The 23,973-nt window shown below is 43.8% G+C and overlaps 1 protein-coding gene across 1 annotated transcript in view; it reads right to left on the minus strand.

Annotated features, from left to right (window-relative positions):
* Positions 1-23,973, minus strand: part of NUDCD1 (NudC domain containing 1) — a 358,283-nt gene that overhangs the window by 210,355 nt on the left and 123,955 nt on the right. The window contains exon 3 of the mRNA XM_029591903.1: positions 2,378-2,563. Within this exon, the coding sequence (XP_029447763.1) occupies positions 2,378-2,563 (186 nt within the window). The remainder of the gene's footprint in view (positions 1-2,377; positions 2,564-23,973) is intronic.

Genomic DNA, 23,973 nt, shown 5'->3' on the forward strand with positions numbered 1-23,973 from the left:
GATCATCCTCTCCATCTTAGTGATGGCCTTCCAAATGACCAGTAGAGAGATATTTTCTGGCACAGATATTTCACCCTCTTCCACTTTCTCATCTGAGCCTTCTCTAGGGACCTTTCTCCACTCTCCTTGACTATTATACACTCCTTTGAATTAGGGGTTTTTAAAACACTTACCCCCTCATTCTCGGGAGTGATGTTGGATTTCTGGTCCTTGACTGGACTAGCAGTAGCCCCCGATGAGAAAGAAACATCCTGTGGGGCTTCCTTAGAGGTCTGGCTCACCCGCCGAACAATGTGGGTATCCATCGGTCCCTCTCAATTCTTTACCCACCAGTGTAGATGTCAAAATTTTCATTTTTCTTTTCTTCCCCATTCGAAAAGTACCTCCGGTTTCTTTTCAAATTTTTCCCCTTTGGTGCGTGGCTTCGGCAGCGTGCCGGCGGCTGCGCGCTGCTGTGCCATGCTTTAAATCGCACAGGAGACTTCTAATGTTAATGACGTCAAATGGGGACGGGAGATGCGATGTTCAGCTCACCAGCTCTCACAGACCCGATGTCCCACGCTCCTTGCGAAGCTTTTCTCTCCTGGAAGGCTCCCCTGGTCTGCTTTTTCTGACATGATTACAGACTTTCTTGGCAACTTCAGGGCCAAAAATTATAACCTTTTAGTTCAAAATTTGTTGATTATTTTTCAAAGACTGGGAGCTAACGTTCAAATTGCATTTCCTTGATAGCCACCTGAACTACTTCCCCATAAATCTTGGAGCTATGAATGAAGAACAAGGAGAACACTTCCACCAAGACATCAAGACCATGGAACATAGATATCAAGGCAGATGGACCACAAACATGATGGCAGACTACTGCTGGTGTTTACAGCGTGACAACCCTGATCATAACTATTCCAGAGCATCCAAAAAGAGAAAATTTCTCCCTAACAATTAAAATTTACACAACTATTGCTCTCTTGGTTAAACAATACTCATTTTTTTGCATGAAACAAATATTATGTGCTATCGCTTCTTCAAAATTCATTACCCTTGATATTTTACTTTATAATCTTTAATCAAACATTTCTCATTTGTGAAAAAATTTGACGTATTGCATATTTTTTTTACTTCAAATTTAGAATCAGCACCTTTCATTTGGGTAAAATCAGCAAAAATTAGGTCAGAAGAAAACTTTTTTTCAAATGTAGACCAGTGTAATAGATAATTATAATTACCGTAGAACTTAGGCCACGCTGACCTGTTGACTGATCATGACCTAAGATGTATTGCTGAATCATGCTAACTTTGTATTTTAGAATATATATACAAGTCTTGCTGTATGTACTGATTTTGGGAACACCCACTTAGAGTTTGGTCAAAGTGTGGTCTTCTCCATGTAATATTTCATTAAAAATCAATTTGATAGCATTGTACTGAAACAAGATTTTTCTATTTTTGTGGAACAAATAAGAGGGAAAAGATAAAAATTTCCATAATACAAAATAAAAGTAACCATTCTAAGGGCATCAACTCTCCATATTAAGAAAGTGCATCCAGGATCAGTCCTGTTAGATATATTTATAAGTAACATTGCAGATAAGTTAAAAACTTGTCTTTTGGAGATTCAACAAAAATCTGCAACAGGGTGGACATGCTAAATGAAGTGGAAATCATGAGGACCAATCAAAGAAAGTTTGAAGAGTGACTAACAACTAACACACAATGAAAATAAATGTAAAGTCATGCTTGTGGCATTCAGAGCTCCAAAAGAGCAATACATGATAGAGGGTTAGATACTGATGTGAAACAAACAAAGATCTTGGCTGATCCTATTTGATATCAAGTTGTAAAACAGTGTGACAAGACAAGAGACAAAGAAATACTATTTCCTGTATTACCTGGTAGATGGGAGAGTGTGGAGAAAAGAGTGACCAATGTTAAAGTCCTTGAGAGAATGCAAACAGCCAGCAATAAAGAAATGCTGCTGAGGACACAACTTAGGTGGCCAAGATAGGTCATTAGAATAGATGACAACCACCTTCCAAAACAGATTTTGTATGGGGAGCTCAGGTAGAACAGAAAAAAAAAAGAGAGACATCCATGCAAGCACCTCAAAGATAATCTGACAAAATGGTTTTCACTGGGCTGGCATCAATGGTGTGCAGTCATAATAAATGGTACATACCCAATTACTGTAAACAGGCAAGGAAAGCCAGGAAGAACACAAAAACAGGATGAAGCAGCCTAGAAACAAGTTGGTTGCTATTTAGACAATCTATATAGTATTAGTGTTTTAAAACACAATGGGCATTAGCAATAAGAATGGTGGCCACTACAGTGAAGTAGAAAAAAATACATTTAAAAACAAATATAGTACAACAACCGTTACCTCCCATTTTTCAGAGGCACTGCCTCCACGCATGTTTGTTCTCAGTAGGTACAGCCTTCCTGTTCCATCAGAAAGAGTAGCCCAGTTTGAAGATGGAAAATACAAAGAGGCACAAAGGCGATTATCATATGCAGTCAAATCGGAAGGTAATCTGAATACTTCTCTTGGTTTTCCTAAGGCAGTATCCTAAAACAGAAAGTTGACAGTTTATATATAAGTTTCACTTTATGTGCAATCTAACACTGAGCTACTTTAATATACTGTTGCTCCTCATATTCAAAACAACAATGTTACTTAAACGATACTCCATATTATTTAGCAAATATAAGGGATTAAAGATTTAAAAAAAAAAAAAAAGTTAGTAGTAAAAATTTTGGCAACATAACTAATTTGGGGGGGGGGGGGGGGGTTTGCCAATATTAAAGCTCATTGGGGCCTGATAGCACAAGGTGAGTCAGATCTGCAAACTTGCTTTCTTGTTTTCTAGTAAGTTATGAACAGGCTTTTTCTCCCTAATTTTTACACATCTGAGTAACAACTATAATTATAATACAATTTGGGAATTGTCTTCAATGATTGACAATTTTTTTGTATAAAGGATTTTTATACTAGTGGTTTTTAGTTAGTGGTTTTTACACATAAGCATTACTTAGTTAACAGTATGATTACTGCCATTTTCTTCTCTCCCTCTATACATACACACATATTTTTACATATATATATATATATATATATATATATATATATATATATATATATACACACACACACACACACACATACACACACACAAGCCGTTAGGCCCATTCAAACGGGCGAGATTCCGGTCAGACCTGCACGTCGGTCAGAGCCGCTTCTTCTCCACAACTTCTTACCCTTCCCATTTACTGACTCCTATCCTCTTCCCTTTTCCTTCCATCCCCTCTCATCTTCCCTTTCCTTCCCCTCTCACCTCATCCACAACACCTTCCCTCTCCCTCAGCCCTCCTCTGCTCCCTCTTTTTCTCTTCTACAGGGCCGGCTGTTGTCCCTTTGCGTGATGTTAAAATGGATGAGATTTAGCTCCGCTCCGGCCGTCCCAACTCCCTCCTCCCTTCCCTTCTCTTCTACAGGGCCGGCTGTTGTCCCTTTGCGTGATGTTAAAATGGATGAGATTTAGCTCCGCTCCGGCCGTCCCAACTCCCTCCTCCCTTCCCCGGTGGCGGAGGGACGGGCTCAGACCATTAACAGTATATTCAATCCGTAAAAATGGATGCTGAAAAGACTGGATTTGCATTACATTATTGCACACCTCACATTCCACAGGCAAACTGACCAAAATCCTGGATATTTGAAACCCTCATCTACCTCTCTGGTTAAAAAAAAAAAAAAAAGTCCATCTCAGATTTTGTCCTCTAGTTCTTGAAAAGATAGGCTTATTTTTAAAAACCTCATATAAAGATAACACATATGCTCTCTACCTCATGATCTGGTAGTATAAGGAAGTATACATATTGTTTGCAATGGAACATTTATTATTGCAGCCATTTAGATGGCTGCAATAATAAATCATATTTGCTTGAACCTTATATTCAATCCCATCACTGCATAAAAGACAAAGTCTGACAAATTATGGGAATATTTTCCCATAACCTACGAAGATGACTTGTGAAGTTTAAAGCAGATTTGGTTACCTGTAACATGAGTTCTCTGAAGACATCAGGATGTTAGTCCTCACACATAGGTGACATCATCAGATGAAGCCCCAATGAGGAAAACTTATGTTGAAGTTTCTAGAACTTTGACTAGGCACACTGAGCATGCCAAGCATGCCCTATACCATGCGTCCATGCGAGGTCCCTCTCAAGTCTTGTAATATAGAATTACAATTAAAAACAAATAGAAGAAACCAAACTCTGCAGGCAGGTTTCGTGAGGACTAACATTCTGCTGTCCTCGAACACTTGTTACAGGCAAGCAGCTCTGCTTTCTCAGAGGATAAGCAGGATGTAGTCCTCTCACATGGGCGAATCCCTAGCTACAGGCTGCTCCCCAACCCAAAAGGAAACCAACAGACACCCAACCAGGTTCCAAGGGGCACAAAACCGGTGCGATTGGTAACAGAGGGGGAGACAAGCTGAACCCAAACAGGCAGAACCCAAACAGGTCCTAAGCAGAAAAGTTGGGTTCTAGACCTCAAACAGGTTCCGAAGGACAGACTGGCCAAAGCTACAATTGCGTCAATCATCCCTATCCAGACAGTGATGAGTTGTGAATGTGTGGATAGAACTCCACATCATAGCTTTGCAGATCTCCTCCACGGGAACTGCTTGCAAGTGGGCGACAGACAGTAATGGCTCTGACAGTATGAGCCTTGACATGACCACGAAGATGCATTCCTGTCTGGGCATAATAGGAAGAGATGCAATCTGCTAGCCAATTGGATAGTGTCTGTTTGGCAGCAGCAATGCCCAACCTATTCCTATCAAAAGCATAAAAAGTTGGGTAGACTGTCATCACCTTATTTATTTAACACTTTTTTATACCGACCTTCATAGTAATAACCATATTGGATCGGTTTACATTTAACAAGGGTAAACTGTAGCATAACTGAAAAAATTAAACAAAAAGAAATGAATAAGGCAAGTTACATTCAACAAGGGTAAAGAACTTGGAAGCTTATATAGCTGGAAGGAAGTAAAGATGGAAATAAATTAAGATATACAATAGAGAATACGGGTTAAGGCTTAAGAGTGCTTTAACCTAGGGTGTCCTAGTCATCGTTCAGGAAGATCAATGCCAACGTCCAAGTAAGAAAAGGGCAGCTAGTGATTGTCTGGGGAATCCCCGAAAGCTTGGTGAAAGAGCCACGTCTTGAGTTTTTTTCTGAAAGTTAAAAGGCAGGATTCCAATCTGAGGTCTGAAGGGATATTATTCCAGATAGATGGTCCTGCGATCGAAAACGCTCGGTCTTTGGTCAAGGAGAGACGTGTGGCTTTAGTTGGAGGGAATTTCAGAGTTCCTTTGTGAATATCTCTGGTTGGTCTGTTGGAGAAGTGTAGAATGAAGGGGAATTCAAGATCGAGTTGAAGTTGATGGTGGATGAGTTTGTGAATTAAGGTGATTGATTTGTATAATATTCTAAAATTCACTGGTAACCAATGTAAGTTTCTGAGAATAGGAGAGATGTGATCACCCCAGCTGGTGTTGGTCAGCAATCTCGCTGCGGCATTTTGTATCATCTGCAGTGGTTTGGTGGTAGATTTGGGGAGGCCTAAATAGAGGGCGCTGCAGTAGTCGATCTTAGCGAATAGCAATGCTTGGAGGACAGTCCTGAAGTCATAGAAAAATAGGAGTGGTTTGAGACGTTTTAGAACCTGTAGTCTGAAGAAGCAGTCTTTGGATGTGGTATTGACCATTTTCTTTAGGTTTAAACGATTATCAAGAATTACCCCAAGGTCTCTGACATGAGTATGGGTAATGTGTGCGTTGTGTGAGGATGGAAGGGGGAGGTTTTCTTCGTTTGAAGAGATGAGGAGGAGCTCTGTTTTTGAGGCATTGAGTACCAAGTTTAGGCTGTTGAGAAGACTGGTGATAGATATGAGGCAGTTATTCCAATGAGAGAGAGCTTGTGAGATAGAACCTGTTATAGGGATTAGAATTTGTACGTCGTCTGCATACAGATAATGAATTAGATTGAGATCGGTTAGTAATTGGCAAAGAGGGAGGAGGTAGAAACTTAGGCAGAAACTTAGGATGTGTATGTAAGACCATCCCGTCATGATAAAACTTAGGGTAAGGTAGATAAGTCACTAAGGCCTGGAGCTTACTGACCCTGCATGCTGAGGTGACAGCCTTCCAGTTCAGGTACTTCAGGTCACACGTGCACAGCAGATCAAAAGGAGCTTTCATCAGCTGAGCCAACACCACATTGAGGACCCAAGACACAGCGGGAGGCCTTAGGGGAGGCTTCAATTGAAGCAGGCCCTGCATGAAACGTACAACTATAAGCTGTACAGAGATGTGCATACCATCTACAAGTTGGTCGTATGCGCCAATTGCACTGAGATGAACTCTAACAGAGTTGGTCTTTAAGCCAGCTTCCGACAGGTGTAGAAGTTAGACAAGCAGTTTTTGTGTGGGGCAGGAGAATGGATCTAAGGCCTTCTGCTCACACCACACAGAAAACCTCCACCAATTCAGTCTACAGGACTTTCTAGTGGAAGGCTTTCTAGAAGTTACCAGGACCAGAGGCACATCCTGTGAAAGATCAACAGACTGCAGGATTAACCTCTCAACATCCAGGCTGTGAGCGACAGGGCTGGAGGTTGGGATGAGTCTGAGAGCACTAGGCCCTCTTGAGGGCAGATTTGACCATCACAGACTGGTGGGGCAACTGATGCTTATCGAATCTGGCAGCCTTCTGGACAAAGTAGACCATCTGCCTTCTTAACAGGAGGCGCTGTGAGGGGGCATACCCATACACTCAGCAGCAACATCTTAAGGATCTTGTGTACCGGGATCGACATGACCGCCTTAGGAGGCTCCATGAACTGGAATATCTCAAGAATTTTGTGCCTGGCATTCTCCTCCGTCAACAATTGAAAAGGGATGGCTTCTGTGATCACCCTCACAAAACCTGTGAAGGTTAAATCCTCAGACTGGAGGGGAATTATGCGCTCCACAGTAGCACAGGATTCCCTCAAGAATAAGTACTCTAGAAAATTATTAGTTATGGCCCTAAAAAAAAATCTAAAATCTTGGAAAACTGGTATAGCTTGGATCTAATATTCTTCCATCAACAATAAGAATTTGAAAATTCCACAAAATAGATCAATGAGAAATCAGTGCTGCCAGAGAAAGAAAGAAAGCGCAAATGAAGAATGTTAAAAGGAAAAACAATCACAGGGACCCAACATGCAGAGTTGACCATATGAATGAAGAGTGAAGAAAAGAACAAAAGGGAAATACATCATATTGTTAAGTTGCAAGGGCAAAACCATCATGGTCCACAGTGTTTAGGATTTGATTAAAAATGTGATTATTAGCCCAGTTCATACAGACAGACTAGTATTTTCCTAATAGACTAAATTAACTGCCTATAATATGATAGGTCAAAATTTGCACGTACTGATTCTGCTAATTAACCTTAAAATGTTTTTAAATGTAGATACTCACAAGAATCAGTATTATTCCTAGTGAATTTAATCATTCCTGAATCGGAAGATAACTGGTGATTAAGGGAAAATGTCCCTCACCTCATTAGGAAGATGCAATGCAACAAGGATAAATTTGATCTTCCTTATAGTAAAGAGCTTGTGGCATAAATTGCACTATAGTCAGTATTCATATCATACCACCATAGCCAGAGTTGATAAACTGCAAGTCTTGAGATTGATCTAATGCAGTGATGATGAACTCCAGTCCTCAAGTGCCATGAACAAGCCAGAATTTCAGGATATCCACAATGAATATGCATGAGATAGATTTGCATACAGTTGAGGCAGTGAATGAAATCTCTCTCAAGCATATTCATTATGGATATCCAGATAACCTAGCCTGTTTGTGGCACTTACAGACTGGTGTTTGCCATCACAGACCTAATGGCTCAGTGGCAGCACTGTGCACAGATTTCATATCAACAAAAGGAACTTATCTCAAACATTTTTTAGCTTCTACTATAAGAAAAACACCTTTTGCTTTTTATATTTCGACAGCAGATTAAATCAATTTTTAAGTATACAGAAAAATCCCTCAGACTACCTTAAAGGACCAGGCACAGCTCTCTTGCCCAGTTCTCCTTAAGGTTGAGACCCGCAGGGAATCCCTGGGTGAAGGGAGGAGCCCGTAACCAGAGTATAAGATCTCAGGGCCTCAAAATGTAGACAGGCCCCAGGGAGTTGACAGAGTACTAGCCTACGTGAAGACCTGCTACATTTAAGGTTAGAGAAGTTATGAAGTTTAACACCTGCTATGTTGATAAAGGTTAAAACTTATGTTTAAAGACTATGCATTACCTGAAGTCAAAGTGAACTGCCCAATTTGTTTTGTTGCGCACTGCATTTTGTTGGGTTTCACTGTAAATAAACTGCAATTAAGGAACAGCCAAAGTCTGTTTTGCTCTGGCTGTCCTCAAGCCGCTACACTAGTTACCACAAAGTCATTATTGGATTATTCAAATTTTTGCTCAATAGTACAAGCATTGATCCTCCCATTGACTGTTGTATTTCCATTTATATAGGGCTTCCAGCATCTCCTCTGAAAGCGATGCAGGTCTTACAAAACTCGGCTTCAAGGCTTATCTCAGGGAAGAGTATGAGAGATCATATTACTTCTCTTTTAGAAGATCTTCATTGGTTACTGAAGTCTTTAGGACAATCTTTTAAACTGAGTTTACAATCATGCAATGGCATCCAGAATCAGAATGTTTAGTGCCTACAATGCCCACTTAAGAACTGATAGTGTAAGCACTTGAAACTCTTATTCTGAAGACCTTTACTTGATTGTGAACTCAATTTAAAAAGATTACCCTACAGTACTAATGTGAAATTCACCCTGCGAGTCCCTCCCAATGCAGCTCTTCCGGCAAAACACAACCATGTTGGGGGACTGTACTCTGCATGAACTGTTTACTTTTGAAACTTTACGAATAAATAACTTTATTTGAACTATAAGAGAATCCCTCTGACAACTCTGAACAGCTCTACTATTGTTGTGGTTACAGCCCTCATAACAGACATGGCTTGTAAAGGAAAGTGGTGAAGATGCAGTGAAGCACTTTTTGAAAAATGTCACACATGAAGTTATTCTTTTTCTGGTAAGTTTTTTTTATCATAGGCAGTTTTATAATTGCTAACATTTGCATATAATTACATTACATTTGTACTTCAGCCTTGGACTTGTTTTCTTAGACATACAGACACTGTAAGTTAGATAAAGATGCTGAGCAACAATGTTATAGAACAGATAAATCTACTTGGCAGACTATCTAAGATTATAGAACATTCTTGAACAGATACAGCTGACATTCCAACTAATTGCAAGCCATAGATAAAATCATTTAAATTAGCATGGAGGCCAAGAGCAAATTACCATATGGCCATTCTGATTATTTGTTTATAATATAAAGCCAATCATAAAAATTTTGACAATTATGTAACCTAGCTTGGGGATGAAAATATACTAGTAAAAAGTCTATATAAAGCTGTGTTATCAGTACAATTATTTGAGAGGGAGTTTATGCTGATGCCTTGCATGGCACTCTACCTCTCCATAAGGTATCTTATTGTTTAACATTTATATTTCATAGCATTTAAAGAAAATACCTTTCCTTTACAGCTGCTGTTCTAAGCGCCTATTGTCAGAGAACCACAACACTACTTGTAAATCACACAATCCTCCTTCCTCTCTTTGATCTGTGAACTAACAGTCAATAGAAGAAAATTAAGATACTGTTTTCTTACAAGTTGTTTAGCCATACAGGTGTTGCTGGCTTTCGGACATATTTAAAGCAGGTTACCAGGCAAAATCTCATATAAGCATGAGAAGAACAGCATGCTCCTGAAGCCTCTCTGCTCTTCCCAGGAGCTTCTTCATCCCACAGATGCTGCACTTTGTCAGATCAACAGCCTGGCACCACAGCTTCTCACACTTATCATAATGCCTCTAACGCTCCATGGTGAGACTGCACCTTGAATACTGTGTGCAGTTCTGGTCACTGCATATCTGCACTGTAGAAAGTGCAGAGAAGGGCGACCAAAATGATAAGAGGCATGGAGCGGCTGCATTATGAGTAAAGGCTAAAGAAGTTAGGGCTCTTCAGTTTGGAGAAGAGACGACTGAGGGGGGATATGATAGAAGCCTACAAACTCATGAAAAGACAAACAAGTTAATGTAAATCGATTATTTACTCTCTCAGATAATTAGGACCAAGGCACTCCATGAAGTTAGCAAGTGGCTCATTTAAAACAAAATTGAAGAAAATTCTTTTTCACTCAGTGTATAGTTAAGCTCTGGAATTCATTGCCAGAGGATGTGGTTACAGCATTTAGTGTAACTGGGTTTAAAAAAATGTTTGGATAAGTTCTAGAGGATAAATCCATAAACTGCTAGGACAATAATTAATAAGCAATAGTAGCTTGTGATTAATCTAATGTTTGAATACTTGCCAGGAACTTATGACTTGAATTGGCCACCGTTGGAAACAGGATACTGGGCTTGATGGTCCCTTGGTCTGACCCAGTATGACATATCCTATGTTCTCTGAACACCCACAGCAATTTGGAACAACTACCTTTCTCTATAAACTGCCACTTGACAACGACCATTATCAGCCCCAGCCTTTAAATCCTCCCACAAGTCATCTTCATTTTGGTTGCCAAGGATGTCAGGCTGCCTGCCTTGAAAACATTTCAAATCAGTTTGGTCTGCTTTCAGCACAACACTAAATGTTTACATCGCAACTCTGACAAGAGGCAATATTATTCTTATGAACTACATAAATATATGCTCAAATTTGCTCTTCATAACTGCCTTCAATAGATACAGAACATATTTGCTAGTAAGTGTGCTTTAATTGTAGCTTACCAATTAGTCCATTAACATGACATTTTGATTTCACCAGTAGTAGTGCCTTTGCATTTAATACAATTACATAGTTTACTGCTGGGGGAATTCTGCGCACAAAAACTGAAGAGTATCCCTGTAAGAGTGTCCCTTCCACATACACACACCCTCAATCTCTCGCACATCCACATCCCCTCATACAAGGCTCTCTCTCTTGCATACACACCCACACAAGCTCCCTTTCTCTTTCACACATATCCTCACATAGGCTACCTATATCTCTCTCTCACGCAGCCCTTCACACAGGCTCTGTCTCACACATACACAATCCCTTCACACAGTCTAGCATCCTCACATACACACAAGCTCCCAATCTCTCACACACATACACACTCCTTCACAATCTCCTCATATAGGCTTCCCTCTCTGAAACCCACACTCAAGCATCCCCCCCACCCATCCTCTCTTACCTCCCATGCTTTCTCACACCCTCCCCTCCTCTTACCAACCATGCACTCTGTCACCCTCCCCTTTCTCACACACACATTCTCCATCACCGTCATGCTGCGGGACACGCTCCGTTTGCGGCGAAGATGAAGGTCTGGCACTCCGTGCGCGGCGAAAAGGAAAGGCCTCTGTGTGCCGCGAATGGCGCGCCGGGCCTTCATCCTTGCCGTGAACGGAGCACTCCCATGGCACACGGGGGGCCTTCCCTTTTCAGCGCGAACAGCATGCCGGGCCTTCATCTTTGCCACGAACGGAGCGCGGCACACGGGGACCTTCCCTTTTCTCCGCAAACGGCGCACCAGGCCTTTATCTTCGTCGCAAACGGAGTGTATGCCGCAGGACGCGCTCCGTTCGTGGCATGCCGGGGTCTCCTCTGGTATTTTCTGCGCAGAATTTGGCAATTCTGTGCAGGGGGAAATTCTGCGTTCTGCAGAATTCCCCCAGGAGTAATAGTTGTATTGTCTACAACCATGTTGCCCACTGGTATGCTTTCAGACCTGATCAGGTTTGCCACAAAAAGTCACCACTGCCTAATGCTTAGACCCAGATCTGCAACTGGGTTCTGTTCTAAGCACCTTGCAGTTAACATGACACCAGAGGCGATTCTTAAACATGTATGAGCTCCTTTCTGAGAACATGTCATGCACGCCTCTTCTTCCTAGCTACAGCATGAGACCTGGAATGTAATAATTAATGACCATCACACAAGCCACGGCTAGCTTGGCCCTGCTTTCAGCAGCCCACAGCACCTCCTCAGCCTCCTACTTTGAGTGCTTCTATACCCAGGCGGAGTGAGCTGGGGAAAGCATGCATAGAGCACTGGATGTAACTTACTCTGAGTGGCAGGAGTTCTGGCAGCCACGGTATCTAACTACCTGCACCACACAAACTAATCCCTTATCTTGCACTTGTACTGTAGATAGAAGGAACTGCACCCATAACATGGGGTCATGTGTGTCTCAACTCACTCTCTCCCTTTGTTTTAAAATTTGGAAGAGAGACTGGAGAATGTTTTGTGATTCCCTAGCTCTTCTTTTTCCCCCAAATATGTCCTCTCCATGTCCGCTCTGCATGGCCCATGAAGAATGATGTGCCACCCATTTTTTATTTTTATTTATTTATTTATTTAAGTAGGTGCGTCTTGGGCATGAAAAAATTGGGAACCCCTGGTCTACAATACACATTAATTTTCACTGTGTTTTACTAAAAGATTTTGGTTGTCAGCTATGATATGTTGTGGATTTAAACCTTACTTCTCCTGCATCTTTTCTGTATGTGTAAACTTTATTTCTGAAGCTCTGAAAGTAAATCCATAATTTACAGATAGCCCTAATTATCACTTTTCCTTTGCCCAGATGGGACAGAAAGAAACAATATCCCTCCTACACGGCTTAAAAAATAGCTTTAACAAAAAAAATATCTAAGCTGACATTAAACAGTTCTAATAGAGATAATGGACAACACAGCTGTAAAATAAAGAAAAGTCAAAGTAAGGGCTTGAGCCACTGAACTTCAGCCCGGAAAGGAGGACAAAGAGGACAAATGAGAACACCAAATGAGTTTTTAAAAATATCATCTTATTCAGTGCTTGAGCAAACTGGTTAATGCAGTGCAGCAGCAAACTGGTTAATGATGAGCAGAAAATGAAGCATTTGGGATCCAGCTGGCTGCAAGTTGTAACATCCATTAGCTAACTTATGATATGCATGACCTTCTTTATCTCTTTTCTGACCAATAAAGTCATTCAGGTTATGTCAGTGCATGGCAGAATAAAAGCAGGGAAATCATGGGCAACAATATCAGTGTGAGTTAAGGATAAAGGACAAAATCACCTGTTCACAATTCAAGTTTCACAGCCTTATTCTAATAATCCCTTTGTCACCACTTGATGTCCCAAGCAGAATTTCCACCACTGCATTAGCTTCTGTTGCATTTACCGCTCACAGAACAGCCACACGAGAGCTTCACTCACCCCGAACGCTAACATGCAGCAGACGCTACTTCTGCGATACCCTTCCTTAGGCAAACACGCGCCCGAAGCAGATTCCCTTAAAGGGTCCACGGCAGGAAAAGCCATAGCACCCTTGTATGACATCACAGCCGCTCGCCCTATAAAAAGGATCTTCATATGCTTCAGCCTCAGCCTCGTTCCACGCCAGTCTTCAACTTCAGCCTGGTCCTTCATCAGCCTTGTCTGGCTTTTCGGATATGAACATAGTCACAGCCCTTTGGACTTAGTCATAGCCTGGCTCATGCCAAGATTCATTCGCCCACTGTCTACGCAGACCTTAGGGCCCTGCCCTTGAGGTTGTGTCAATTGCACCACATCATGCTCACTTCATTCACAACAGTTTCATAGTTGAAGTTAGCTAGGTAGGAACAAGAAAGCAGAGTTGCTTACCTGTAGCAGGTGTTCTCCAAGGACAGCAGTATGTTAGTCCTCACACATGGGTGACATCAGTTGGAGCCCAGCACAGAAAACTTTTGTCAAAGTTTCTGGAAGCTTTGATAGGCACACTGAGCACACGGGCTACCTCTTCAGTCATAACAGAGTTCGCAAAAAATGAAAGCATGAACCAAAAGAAAAAAAGCGAACTCTGCAGGAAGGTGAGCAGGTTTTGAGAGAACTAACATCCTGCTGTCCTTGGAAAACGCCTGTTACAGGTAAGCAACTCTGCTTTATCCAAGGACAAGCAGGATGTTAGTCCTCACACATGGGTGAATAAGTAACTCCAGGCCGTTCCAGACGTCTGCAGTGTGGATTAGGTGCAGTATGTACCACAACCAGGTTGCAATCTGCTAGCCAGTGGCATAGTGTCTGCTTGGAGATAGCGATGCCTAATCTGTTCTTATCAAAAGACATGAACAGCTGAGTAGAGGCAAGGTGGGATGCTGTCCATTCCAAGTAAAAGGCAATCTAAAGTGTGCAGAACACGTTCACCGTGGTGAGCATGCAGTCTCGGGAAAAACGACAGCAGCACGATGGACTGGTTGAGATGGAACTCCGAAACCACTCTGGGTAGGAATTTGGGAGTGTGTCCATAGGACTACCCTGCCGTGACAAAACTTCGTATAAGGCGGATACGACACCAGCGCTTGCAACTCACCTCCCCTGCGAGCCGATGTGTCCACAACCAAGAAGAACACTTTCCATGAGAGAAACTTGAGATCACAAGAATGCAACGGCTCAAACAGAGGTTTCCTGATTTGTGAGAGGACCATGTTGAGATCCCAGGAAACTGCCGGGGGACGAGTGGGAGGCTTCAGTTGCAGCAAGCCTCATGAACCAGCCCACGAGGGCCAGGGTCCGCATGTTGGCATGACAAAGTCTGTCCTGGTACTGGGCGATGAGATACGGAGCAGTTCCCAAATGGATTGGGGGGTACGCAGTTAGGTCCTGAAAAGTCGGGAACCAGACCTGATGGGGCCACCAGGCAGCAATCAGCATCATGAAGCCTCGATCCTGCAGCAACTTTCTAGAGTGTCTTGAATATGAGCAGAAGGAGCGGGTACAGGGGATCAAGAAGACATCCGCCAACGATTCTTTGCCCTCTGGCTGAGGGAGCTTAACCAGTGCACTTTTCTGTTTTCCATGGAGGCAAACAGATCTATGTCCAGGGTCCCCCAACAGCAGAAGATGTGATTCGCTACCTCCTGATTGAGGGACCATTCATGGTTCCTGAATGTCCAACTCAAGGTATCGGCCAGGATATTGCCCACTCTCAGAAGGTACATAAACTAGGAGAGTGATACTGTTTCTCGATGGCTCATGTCCAGACCTAGACCGCCTCCTGGCAGAGGGGAAATGACCCGGTTCTTCCCTGCTTGTTCAGGTACCACATGACCAGCCGATTGCTGGTCTGAACTAAAACTACCTTGTTCACGAGAAGCTCTCAGAACGCCTGTAGGGCATAGCGGACCGCTCGCAGCTCCAAGAGGCTGATCTGAAGTCGTGCCTCCTGAACCAACCAGAACCCTTGGGTATAGTAACCCAGAACATGCGCTCCCCCCACCCCATCTGAGAAGCATCGGTGGTGAGTGTGGCTTGAGACTGAGCATTCCAAAAGGCACAACCCCGCTCTAGGTTTGGCGGGATTGTTGCAACCTTTCCATGACTATGATGAAAGCATTCAGGTCCTGCTATGTCTGACACCACTGAGAGCGCAGCGCCACTGTGCATGGCACATGTGTAGCCAAGCAAACGGGGTGACATGCATAGTCGCTGCCAAATGGCCCAGCAGCTCTAGAAACTGATGAGCAGAGACATGTGGGCAGCTGGAGACAGCAAAGACCTTAGCAGCTCTTGCATGACCTGTCCCGAGGTAGGAAGGCCCTCTCCTGGATGGTGTTCAGGCGCGCCCCAATGAAGTCCAGCTGCATGGCCGGCCGAAGGTGTGACTTGGGATAGTTGATCAAGAACCCCAGGGTATCCAGAGTTTCGATCGTGAAGCACATGGCACTCTGAACCCCTTGACGAGAGTTGCCCTTGTAAACCAATCATTGAGGTAGGGAAACACATGAATTCCTGGTCTTCGAAGATGGGCACAGACAACTGCCAGACATTTGGAAGTTGCAGGGAGACTCCATGAACACATCCCGAGGAACACTACAAAACTCCATCGCATATCCTTCTTGTATCACCTCCAGGACCCATTGATCAATGTGATCTTGACCCATCTCTGATAGAAGAGAGAGAGGCATCCTCCTATCTCCTGTTCCCAAGGGTGGGTCGGCAAACCTTCATTGGGAGCCTCAAGAGATTCCACTACCCAAGCCTGCACCACTTCTGGGTTGTCAGAGACCAAAGGACTGAGACCTACCGAATGGTCAAGAACTCAAAGGTCATTCCCCTATAGGGTCGAAAACGTATTGATCTTCAGCACGACCTCATGTTAAAGGAGTCTGCTTCTTATCCTCCGGCAAACGAGGAATCGGAGATTCGCCCCACTTACTGGCCAGTTTTGCCAACTTGCTGCCAAACAAAAGTGAGCCGTTAAAGGGCAATTTGGTAAGATTAGCCTTGGAGGTCACATTGGCTGACCAATTCCTCACTCATTAGCCTCTAGGGTGCCCCACTCAAGATTAATCAATTCTTGAATGGCCTCCATTTCAGGGGAAAAAACAAGAGGCTTTACACAAGGAATCCAAAATGGGATTTCTCTTCAGCTCAGACACTGAATTTTCCCCAGGAACACCAAGCATTGTCAAGGTCTGAGAAATCAGAGCTGGTAGTTCATCTCTATGAAAGAACCGCAACATCATTCTGTATAGTTCCAATCCAGGAGGAATTTCACCATCCTCAAGAGAGGCAGCACTGGTGTTATCAATGCCATCCGGACCTCTATCCAGAGGCCCTGCTGCTGCTCTAGGAGTATTCCAGCGCTTAATAGAAGGTCCAGGCAAGGTTCCTACTCGAGTCTCTGCTCTAGGAACATTGGTCAGGGCTGAGGACTATGCCTAAAGAAAAGATTGCAACCCCTGGACAAATTCTACCCAAGAAAAAGTAAAAGTATCCAAACAGGAGGTACCTGAGAAGTACTCACTGAGCTACCCTCCCCCGGTGAGAAACTATTTAGGGGAGTTCCAAAATCAGGCACCCCCACCTGAGCAGTCTTTACCCAGACCCACCTCTGGCTGGGAAGAACCAGGCTTAGTGAAATCAAAGAAAGACAGTTCTCCTTGAGCTTCCAAACAGTGCTGGCACAAATTAGCGGGCACTTTATTTATTTATTTATTTAAGGGTTTTTGTATACCGGGATACGTTGGGAACATCATCTCGGTTCACAGATAACTAAACATAGCAACAGGCTTTACATAGAACGAGTTACAAGGTGAATGTTAATAAAGGTAACCATGATAAACTTGAGCAAGTAAAACAATAGGCTATATAGAGAACTAATTACAAAGTGAGCATTGATATAAGGCAGTAATGCATGATTAGATTAATGACAGTTTAAGTTTTACAGAGAATAAAATTGCGACATGTGAGTTAATAGTGGGTAACAATGTATGATAGCGACAAGTAATATATTATATTATTGCATTATTCAATATGCCCCAGCTAGTTCACCTCCTTCCTATCCCCTTCCCCCTGCCCTTCCCACCCCCCACTTTATTCCCAGCCACCATTTATTCCAGGTGTACTCCAGTGCACTTTGCCTCCCTCTCGCTGCTTAAGCCCCCATTTATATTACTTGTCGCTATCATACATTGTTACCCACTTCTGGCTGAGATACCAAAATATGGCAAGCAGTGCAAAGATAAAGACACATAGGCTTCTTAGGTACAGGCGCATTAGGGCCACCAGGGCACTGAGTGGTGGGTACAGACATGTGTCTAGCTTTTTTTTTTTTTTTTTTAAATACACCTTCAGCCTAGGTGCACAAAAATTATGCATCCAAAACTTAGGGGCGCATACCTAGGCACCCAAAAAATAAGTGCACAGTACCACTTGTGCACAGAGTAAAGTGTGCGGCGAGAACGGCGCACTTAACTGGGCGCACAACCTGGACACAGCTAGATGCACACACACCGGGCCAACAATCTTGTAGAGGGCAGCCACCAAAAGCGCACAAAATGCCGTTACGGCCTACCACGAGGCACACAGTGAAAAGCCTCATAGCGAGGCCTAGCCTAAGGAGGTTGCTCAACCTCCCTCTCGGAGTGGGACAAACGTTGGACTGGTGCGCCAAGCATGGAAGAGAAAGCCCTGCACAAAAGACCTTCTAAGTCTCTATAATTTTTTTTTTAAACTTACTGGAGCTCAGCCTTACCTGGCTGAGAACAGAGATGGTCTCTGGCTGTGGGGGGGAGTGGGCATATGCAGTCACCGCCATGCTTGGCTTCCTGCACCCACTGCCTTTCAGCTGCCCAAGCAGCTACATCCACGTCGGCTGAAAAATCAGCTAATGGACCAAGGCACTCATCGAAGTACCACAGAAATCACCTCAGGAATTCTCAATTGTGGGGGGGACTTGGTATCACTGCAGGAAAGCAGAGCAAATTTCCTTAATTCTCCTTTTCTTTAAAATGAAGCAATCCCCAGTGGGGAGATACACGTCCATCTGCTGGAGCCGAAGAAATACTGGCAGGCTAATGTCACTGGAGGTATATATACTGTGATGTCAGTTTGCTCGTCTCCATCTACTGGTAGAGGAGCATAACCCACTTGCTCTGGATTCATCTGACTGGACGTTAAGAAAACTTGCTTTCTCCATTTACAAGCAGGAATGAATTAGCCATGACACTTGGGGAGTCCGAAGCTGAAGGTTGCATGATAAACCACCTACTGAAAAAGCAACCCAGACCCCCTGAGGAGAATGGACTACTGGTTAAATAGGTTGAGCAAAACTGCTTGCCAAATGTTACTTTCACTTTTAGAGACACTGTCTACAAGTGAGACAGACACCCCTTTAAGGGAACAAATCTGATACTCTGGACAGGAAAGGTTGAAGGGTGCCCCCTTTGTCACTTGCTCCCAGTGAGGCAAAAAGTCTTCACAGATTCAGCCACTTGTTGCACCCCCTGACCCAGAGTTGGGGGTATGACCCGATATCAGATTTTAAGGGATATAAGTTTTTAAGGAAATTGTTAATCTTGATTTATTGATCATGTGTTTTTTTTTAATTTGCTTTATTATTGTGTATGTTTTACTATGTAAACCACCCTGATCACATCTGGAAGGACAGTATATAAATATATACAAATAAATATATATCAGTATGTCGTCATCCTCCTGTGAAGCTCCTACAAAGGGGCCTCCTCCTGGGTTAACTGCTCCAGACACCAAGAGACCAGAGGAACAATGGAGCATATCTAGTCCAGAGTCTCCAAACAAAATCCACGATCGAGGAGGTGGTACAAAGACTAAGAGTTCAACATGGAAGATGGTAGGTGAAATGATTACCTCCAGGACCCCCTCAAACACTGTTCTTGCCTCGAGTGATCAGAGTTAGGGACTGGTGCACCAATTACACCAGGATGCAAAGCATCCACAGCTCTGAAGGGTGAAGCATCAAATGTATTCAGACTAGATGCACTGACAAAGTAGATGGCTGAGTCAACAGAACTGAGGTCCCATGCATCAACGGGGATAATGCTGCAGAGGCTAGTATGTGTCAATGGTGCCAGGGGCCAATGCATCGACAGCACCATATACATTGATAGGGACAAGGCTGTCAGCTTTGGCGGTGACAAGCTTCAGTGGTACCAACTTCACTACCAGCCTCAACACATAGTGCTTGTGTGTCTGGAGATCACTTAGAGGGATTGGCTCCCTATAGAGTCATCGCTGTAAGAGGCACAGTCAATGTAGAATAATGGTGAATGAATGATCTGTAGTAGTTAGTGAACCCTAGGAACCTTCGCAGAGCCTTAAGGCCAGTGGGTTGTGGCCAGTCTCGAATACTCTTGGTTTTTTGCAGATCCATCTGCAATCCTTTACTGGATACCACATAGCCTAAAAAGGGGACAGACTCCTGGTGAAAGGAGCATTTTTTTAATTTGGCATATAAGTGGTTGTCTCGTAGTCTCTGCAGAACATTAATGACGTCCAGTTGATGACGCTGGAGATCTTGAGAGAAGACCAGTATGTAATCTAGGTATAATACTACCCAGCTGTAAAGCATGTCCCTGAAGATTTTATTCATATTTTGAAAAATGGCCGGGGCATTGCAAAGGCCAAATGACATGACTAAATATTCAAAATGGCCGTCGTGGGTATTAAATGCAGTCTTCCATTCATCGCCCTGGCATATCCAGACCAAGTTGTACCCCCCTCTGAGGTCCAATTTAGTGAATATTTTGGCCCCTTTGAGCATATCAAATAGTTCAGAGATCAATAGTTCCGCCAAGCCTTCTCAGATACCCATGACACACAATAGTCGACAGAACTTCCTTCAGGAGCAAAGGATCTCCATATTACCCATGTCCAGAATAAGAGCCCCCTGACTCTGCTTTGTTTATACTAATAATTCCTCCGTTATCTCAAGCCTTTCCTTCCTTCCAGCAGCTTATGCTTCCAAGTTTAATTTCCCTGTTAAATGTAACTTTGTTTTTTCATGCTCAACCTATTGTTTTTGGTTACTGTTCTTGGTTCAGTTCCCCAATTCGATGTAAACCGATCTGATATGGTCTCTACCATGAAGGTCGGTATAGAAAAGTGTTAAATAAATAAATAAATAAATAAATAAATAAATGGCAATGGATAGCAGTATTTCATATTGATCTCATTTAAGCCCATCCTTCTCTCACAAAAAAAGAACCCGACTCCAGCAGGAGACTTAGAAGGCCGAATGAAACCCTTTGCCAAGTTTTCTTGAATATAAATCAGCCATCACCTTGGTTTCCGTCAGAGAAAGTGGGTACACCCTTCCTCTGGGGGAGTTCTGTGTCGGGTAATAAGTTTATGGCGCAGTCAAAAGATCTGTGAGGTGGTAAAGTGTCAGCTGCTTTCTTAGAGAATACATCTTGATAAGAGGAGTACTGCAGAGGTAGACCCGGGAGAGATATGGTGGTGGTCAGGCAAGGCATAGGAGTACAGTCTCTAGGCACTTTCCATGGCAAGACTTGCCCCATTGAAACAATTGCAGGGTAGTCCAATCAAATTGGGGTGTGTGCATTGTAACCATGGCAGTCCGAGTTCCACCAGGTGTATTGCCTTAAGACCAAGAAAGAAATGGTATCCATGTGCAGAGATCCAGTGCGGAGTCTGATAGGTTGCGTGGAATAGGTGACTTTGCCAGGTAATGGCTCGCCATGAATTGATGACAATAGCAGAAGTGTAGGTGTCTGAACAGTGGGGATTCGTAGGTGCTCCACGAGTTGTCAGAGTATAAAGTTCCCATCGGCACTGGAGTCCACCAGGGCAAAAGTATGGCAGTCAAGTGTATCCAAGTTAATAGAAACTGGAAGTGTCAATGGAGGAGATGGAGAGGTGAGACCTAGGAGTCGTCCTCTAGCATATCCTACGTCTGAGAGTTTCCTGCACAGATAGGACAAGAGGGCATAGCGTGCCCTGGCTGACCACAGTACATGCAGAGGCCTAATCTTTGCCGGTGACATCTCTTTAGCAGATAGATGACTGTGGCCCATTTGCATACTCGACACTGGGTGTGGGAGTAGTCTGGGTGGCTGGTGTTGGAGGAGAGCAGGGAACCTCCGAGGACAACTTCCTGGGTCCCTTAGTCTCCTGGGATTGCTCACGCAGGCGACGATCAATTCGACCAGCGAGGTCGATGAGAGTCCAGAGACTTGGGGAACTCATGTGCAGCTAATTCGTCTTTAATGCGTGAATTGAGACCTTCCAAGAATATAGCACGTAGGCATCCTGGATCCCAATGTAGTTCCTTGGATAGAGTTTTAAACTCAATCACGTACTCAGTTAAAGGTATGGGACCTTGTTGTAGATGCAGGAGAATTTGTTGCCAGAGGATGTGGTTAGTGCAGTTGGGTTCAAAAAAGGTTTGGATAAGTTCTTGGAGGAGAACTCCATTAATGGCTATTAATCAAGTTTACTTAGGGAGTAGCCACTGCTATTAATTGCATCAGTATTCACTGATCACTAACCAACCTCTTCCCCTTTATAATCAATTCACCAACTTAAACCTTTTCAAGGGAAACAGTGTCTGGTGGTTTTTTGTACGGAGGTTTCTAATAAGGGTAACCAATTTGCAGTTATCCTTGTCTTCACCTCCGTCTATTATTCTTTTATTAATTTTTAAAGATATTCACTTTTTTTGTTTTTGTTTTTCTTATTAATTCTTAAAATCCCTTCTCCCCGGCAGCTTTACCGACCCACTTCAGTTTTGATTTTATACTTATCAAGGTCGCCGCTTTTATTGATGTTTATGGGTGCGGAGCTGCGAGCAGCTCCGCACCCATAAACATCAATAAAAACAAAAAAAGTGAATATCTTTAAAAATTAATAAAAGAATAATAGACGGAGGTGAAGACAAGGATAACTGCAAATCGGTTACCCTTATTAGAAACCTCCGTACAAAAAACCACCAGACACGGTTTCCCTTGAAAAGGTTTAAGTTGGTGAATTAATTGCATCAGTAGCATGGGATCTTCTTAGTGTTTGGGTAATTGCCAGGTTCTTGGGGCCTGGTTTGGCCTCTGTTGGAAACAGGATGCTGGGCTTGATGGACCCTTGGTCTGACCCAGCATGGCAATTTCTTATGTTCTTATGTCTTGCGAGCGGGGTCGTCAAATACTGAACGAAATAGGGCAAGAAAACCTGTCAAATCATTGAGGATTGGATTCATTCTCTCCCAAAGAGGTGAAGCCCAGGCCAGGGCTTTACTGTCCAAAAGGGACAAGATGTACGTAGTTTTGGACACTACATCTGGAAAGTAGGTAGGTTGCAGCGAAAAGTGCATATAGCATTGATTCAGAAAGCCCCTACATAACAGGGGATCACCTATAAAACAAGTGGGTGCTGGCAAGGACACAGAAAGCCGTATAAGGCAGCGTCTGTGAAGTGGAGGTGGACTTGACAGGCTTCGAGGCAGAGTCCAGCCGAGAGCTTAACTGATTGATGGCATTAGCCAAAGTCTCTAATAACTTTTGTTGCTCTGAGATCCATTGGGCCAGGCCAGGGATGGCTGAGACCTGAGTCGGGTCCATGGAGTTAGCAATCTGTTATGTCTTGTAAGAGTGTGCACCCTGGGCCGAGGTGAGAGATGTGTCCGCCCACATGGAGGAGCCCTGTGAGCCTCACCGTCAGTAGGCGTGGTCTCAGTAACATCAGACACAGCTGTGGAATAGAGTCTTTATTAAGAGAAGAGAAAGGCACAACCCACAGAGCGGGGAATGCGGTATAAGTAAAGATCAGAGCAGAGGGGTATACCCCAGGGTGATACCTCAGTTGTGAAGATCCGATAGTGGCCCACAGAGCGGGGTACGCCGGAGAGATGTCTTAGTAGTGATAATGAGATGGTAGTCTGAGGTGCAGGAACCCCGATGAGGTTCCTGTAGCGGTGATGCAGTGATGACCTGCCGGGCAGGATATACCGGAGTGGTTCCTTCTGGATTGATGCGGTAGTGGCCCGAGGCACACCGAAGAGGATCCCACAATGAGGCTTGAAATAGTTGAAGTCCATAGAAATAGGTACTCATGGGAGGTAGTTCCAAGAGAGGTCCCAGGGAGCGGGACAGAGAGAAGTCCAAGGCAGCAAGGCCCTCCGAGAAGCAGATAGCCAGAGACTGAGCGGGTACCCAGAGTGTCTCATCCCAAGCGTAGGATCTGGAACCGGAAGTCCAAGGATGGAGCAGAATTCAGCAATGAGGGAACTCCTTGCTAACTCATCAAACCGAAGGGCCAGCCAGCTGAAGTACAAGAGATGGGTGACGTCATCCGGAGGGCACGCCCCCCGAGGTTCCCGCCATGGTGTGTACAAAAAGGTGGCCCGCGCACGACTAGGTAATTCCTGAAACAAGATGGTGGTCGGCAGCGCCCACGCCATCCCGGGAACGCCAGGCTGGTTGGCGGTGGTTGGCGGAGGCCACCATTCTTCCAAAGGATGACAATGCAGCAAAGAAAGC

This window comes from Rhinatrema bivittatum, chromosome 2 (assembly GCF_901001135.1).
Source record: "Rhinatrema bivittatum chromosome 2, aRhiBiv1.1, whole genome shotgun sequence".
Classification (NCBI taxonomy): Eukaryota; Metazoa; Chordata; class Amphibia; order Gymnophiona; family Rhinatrematidae; genus Rhinatrema; species Rhinatrema bivittatum.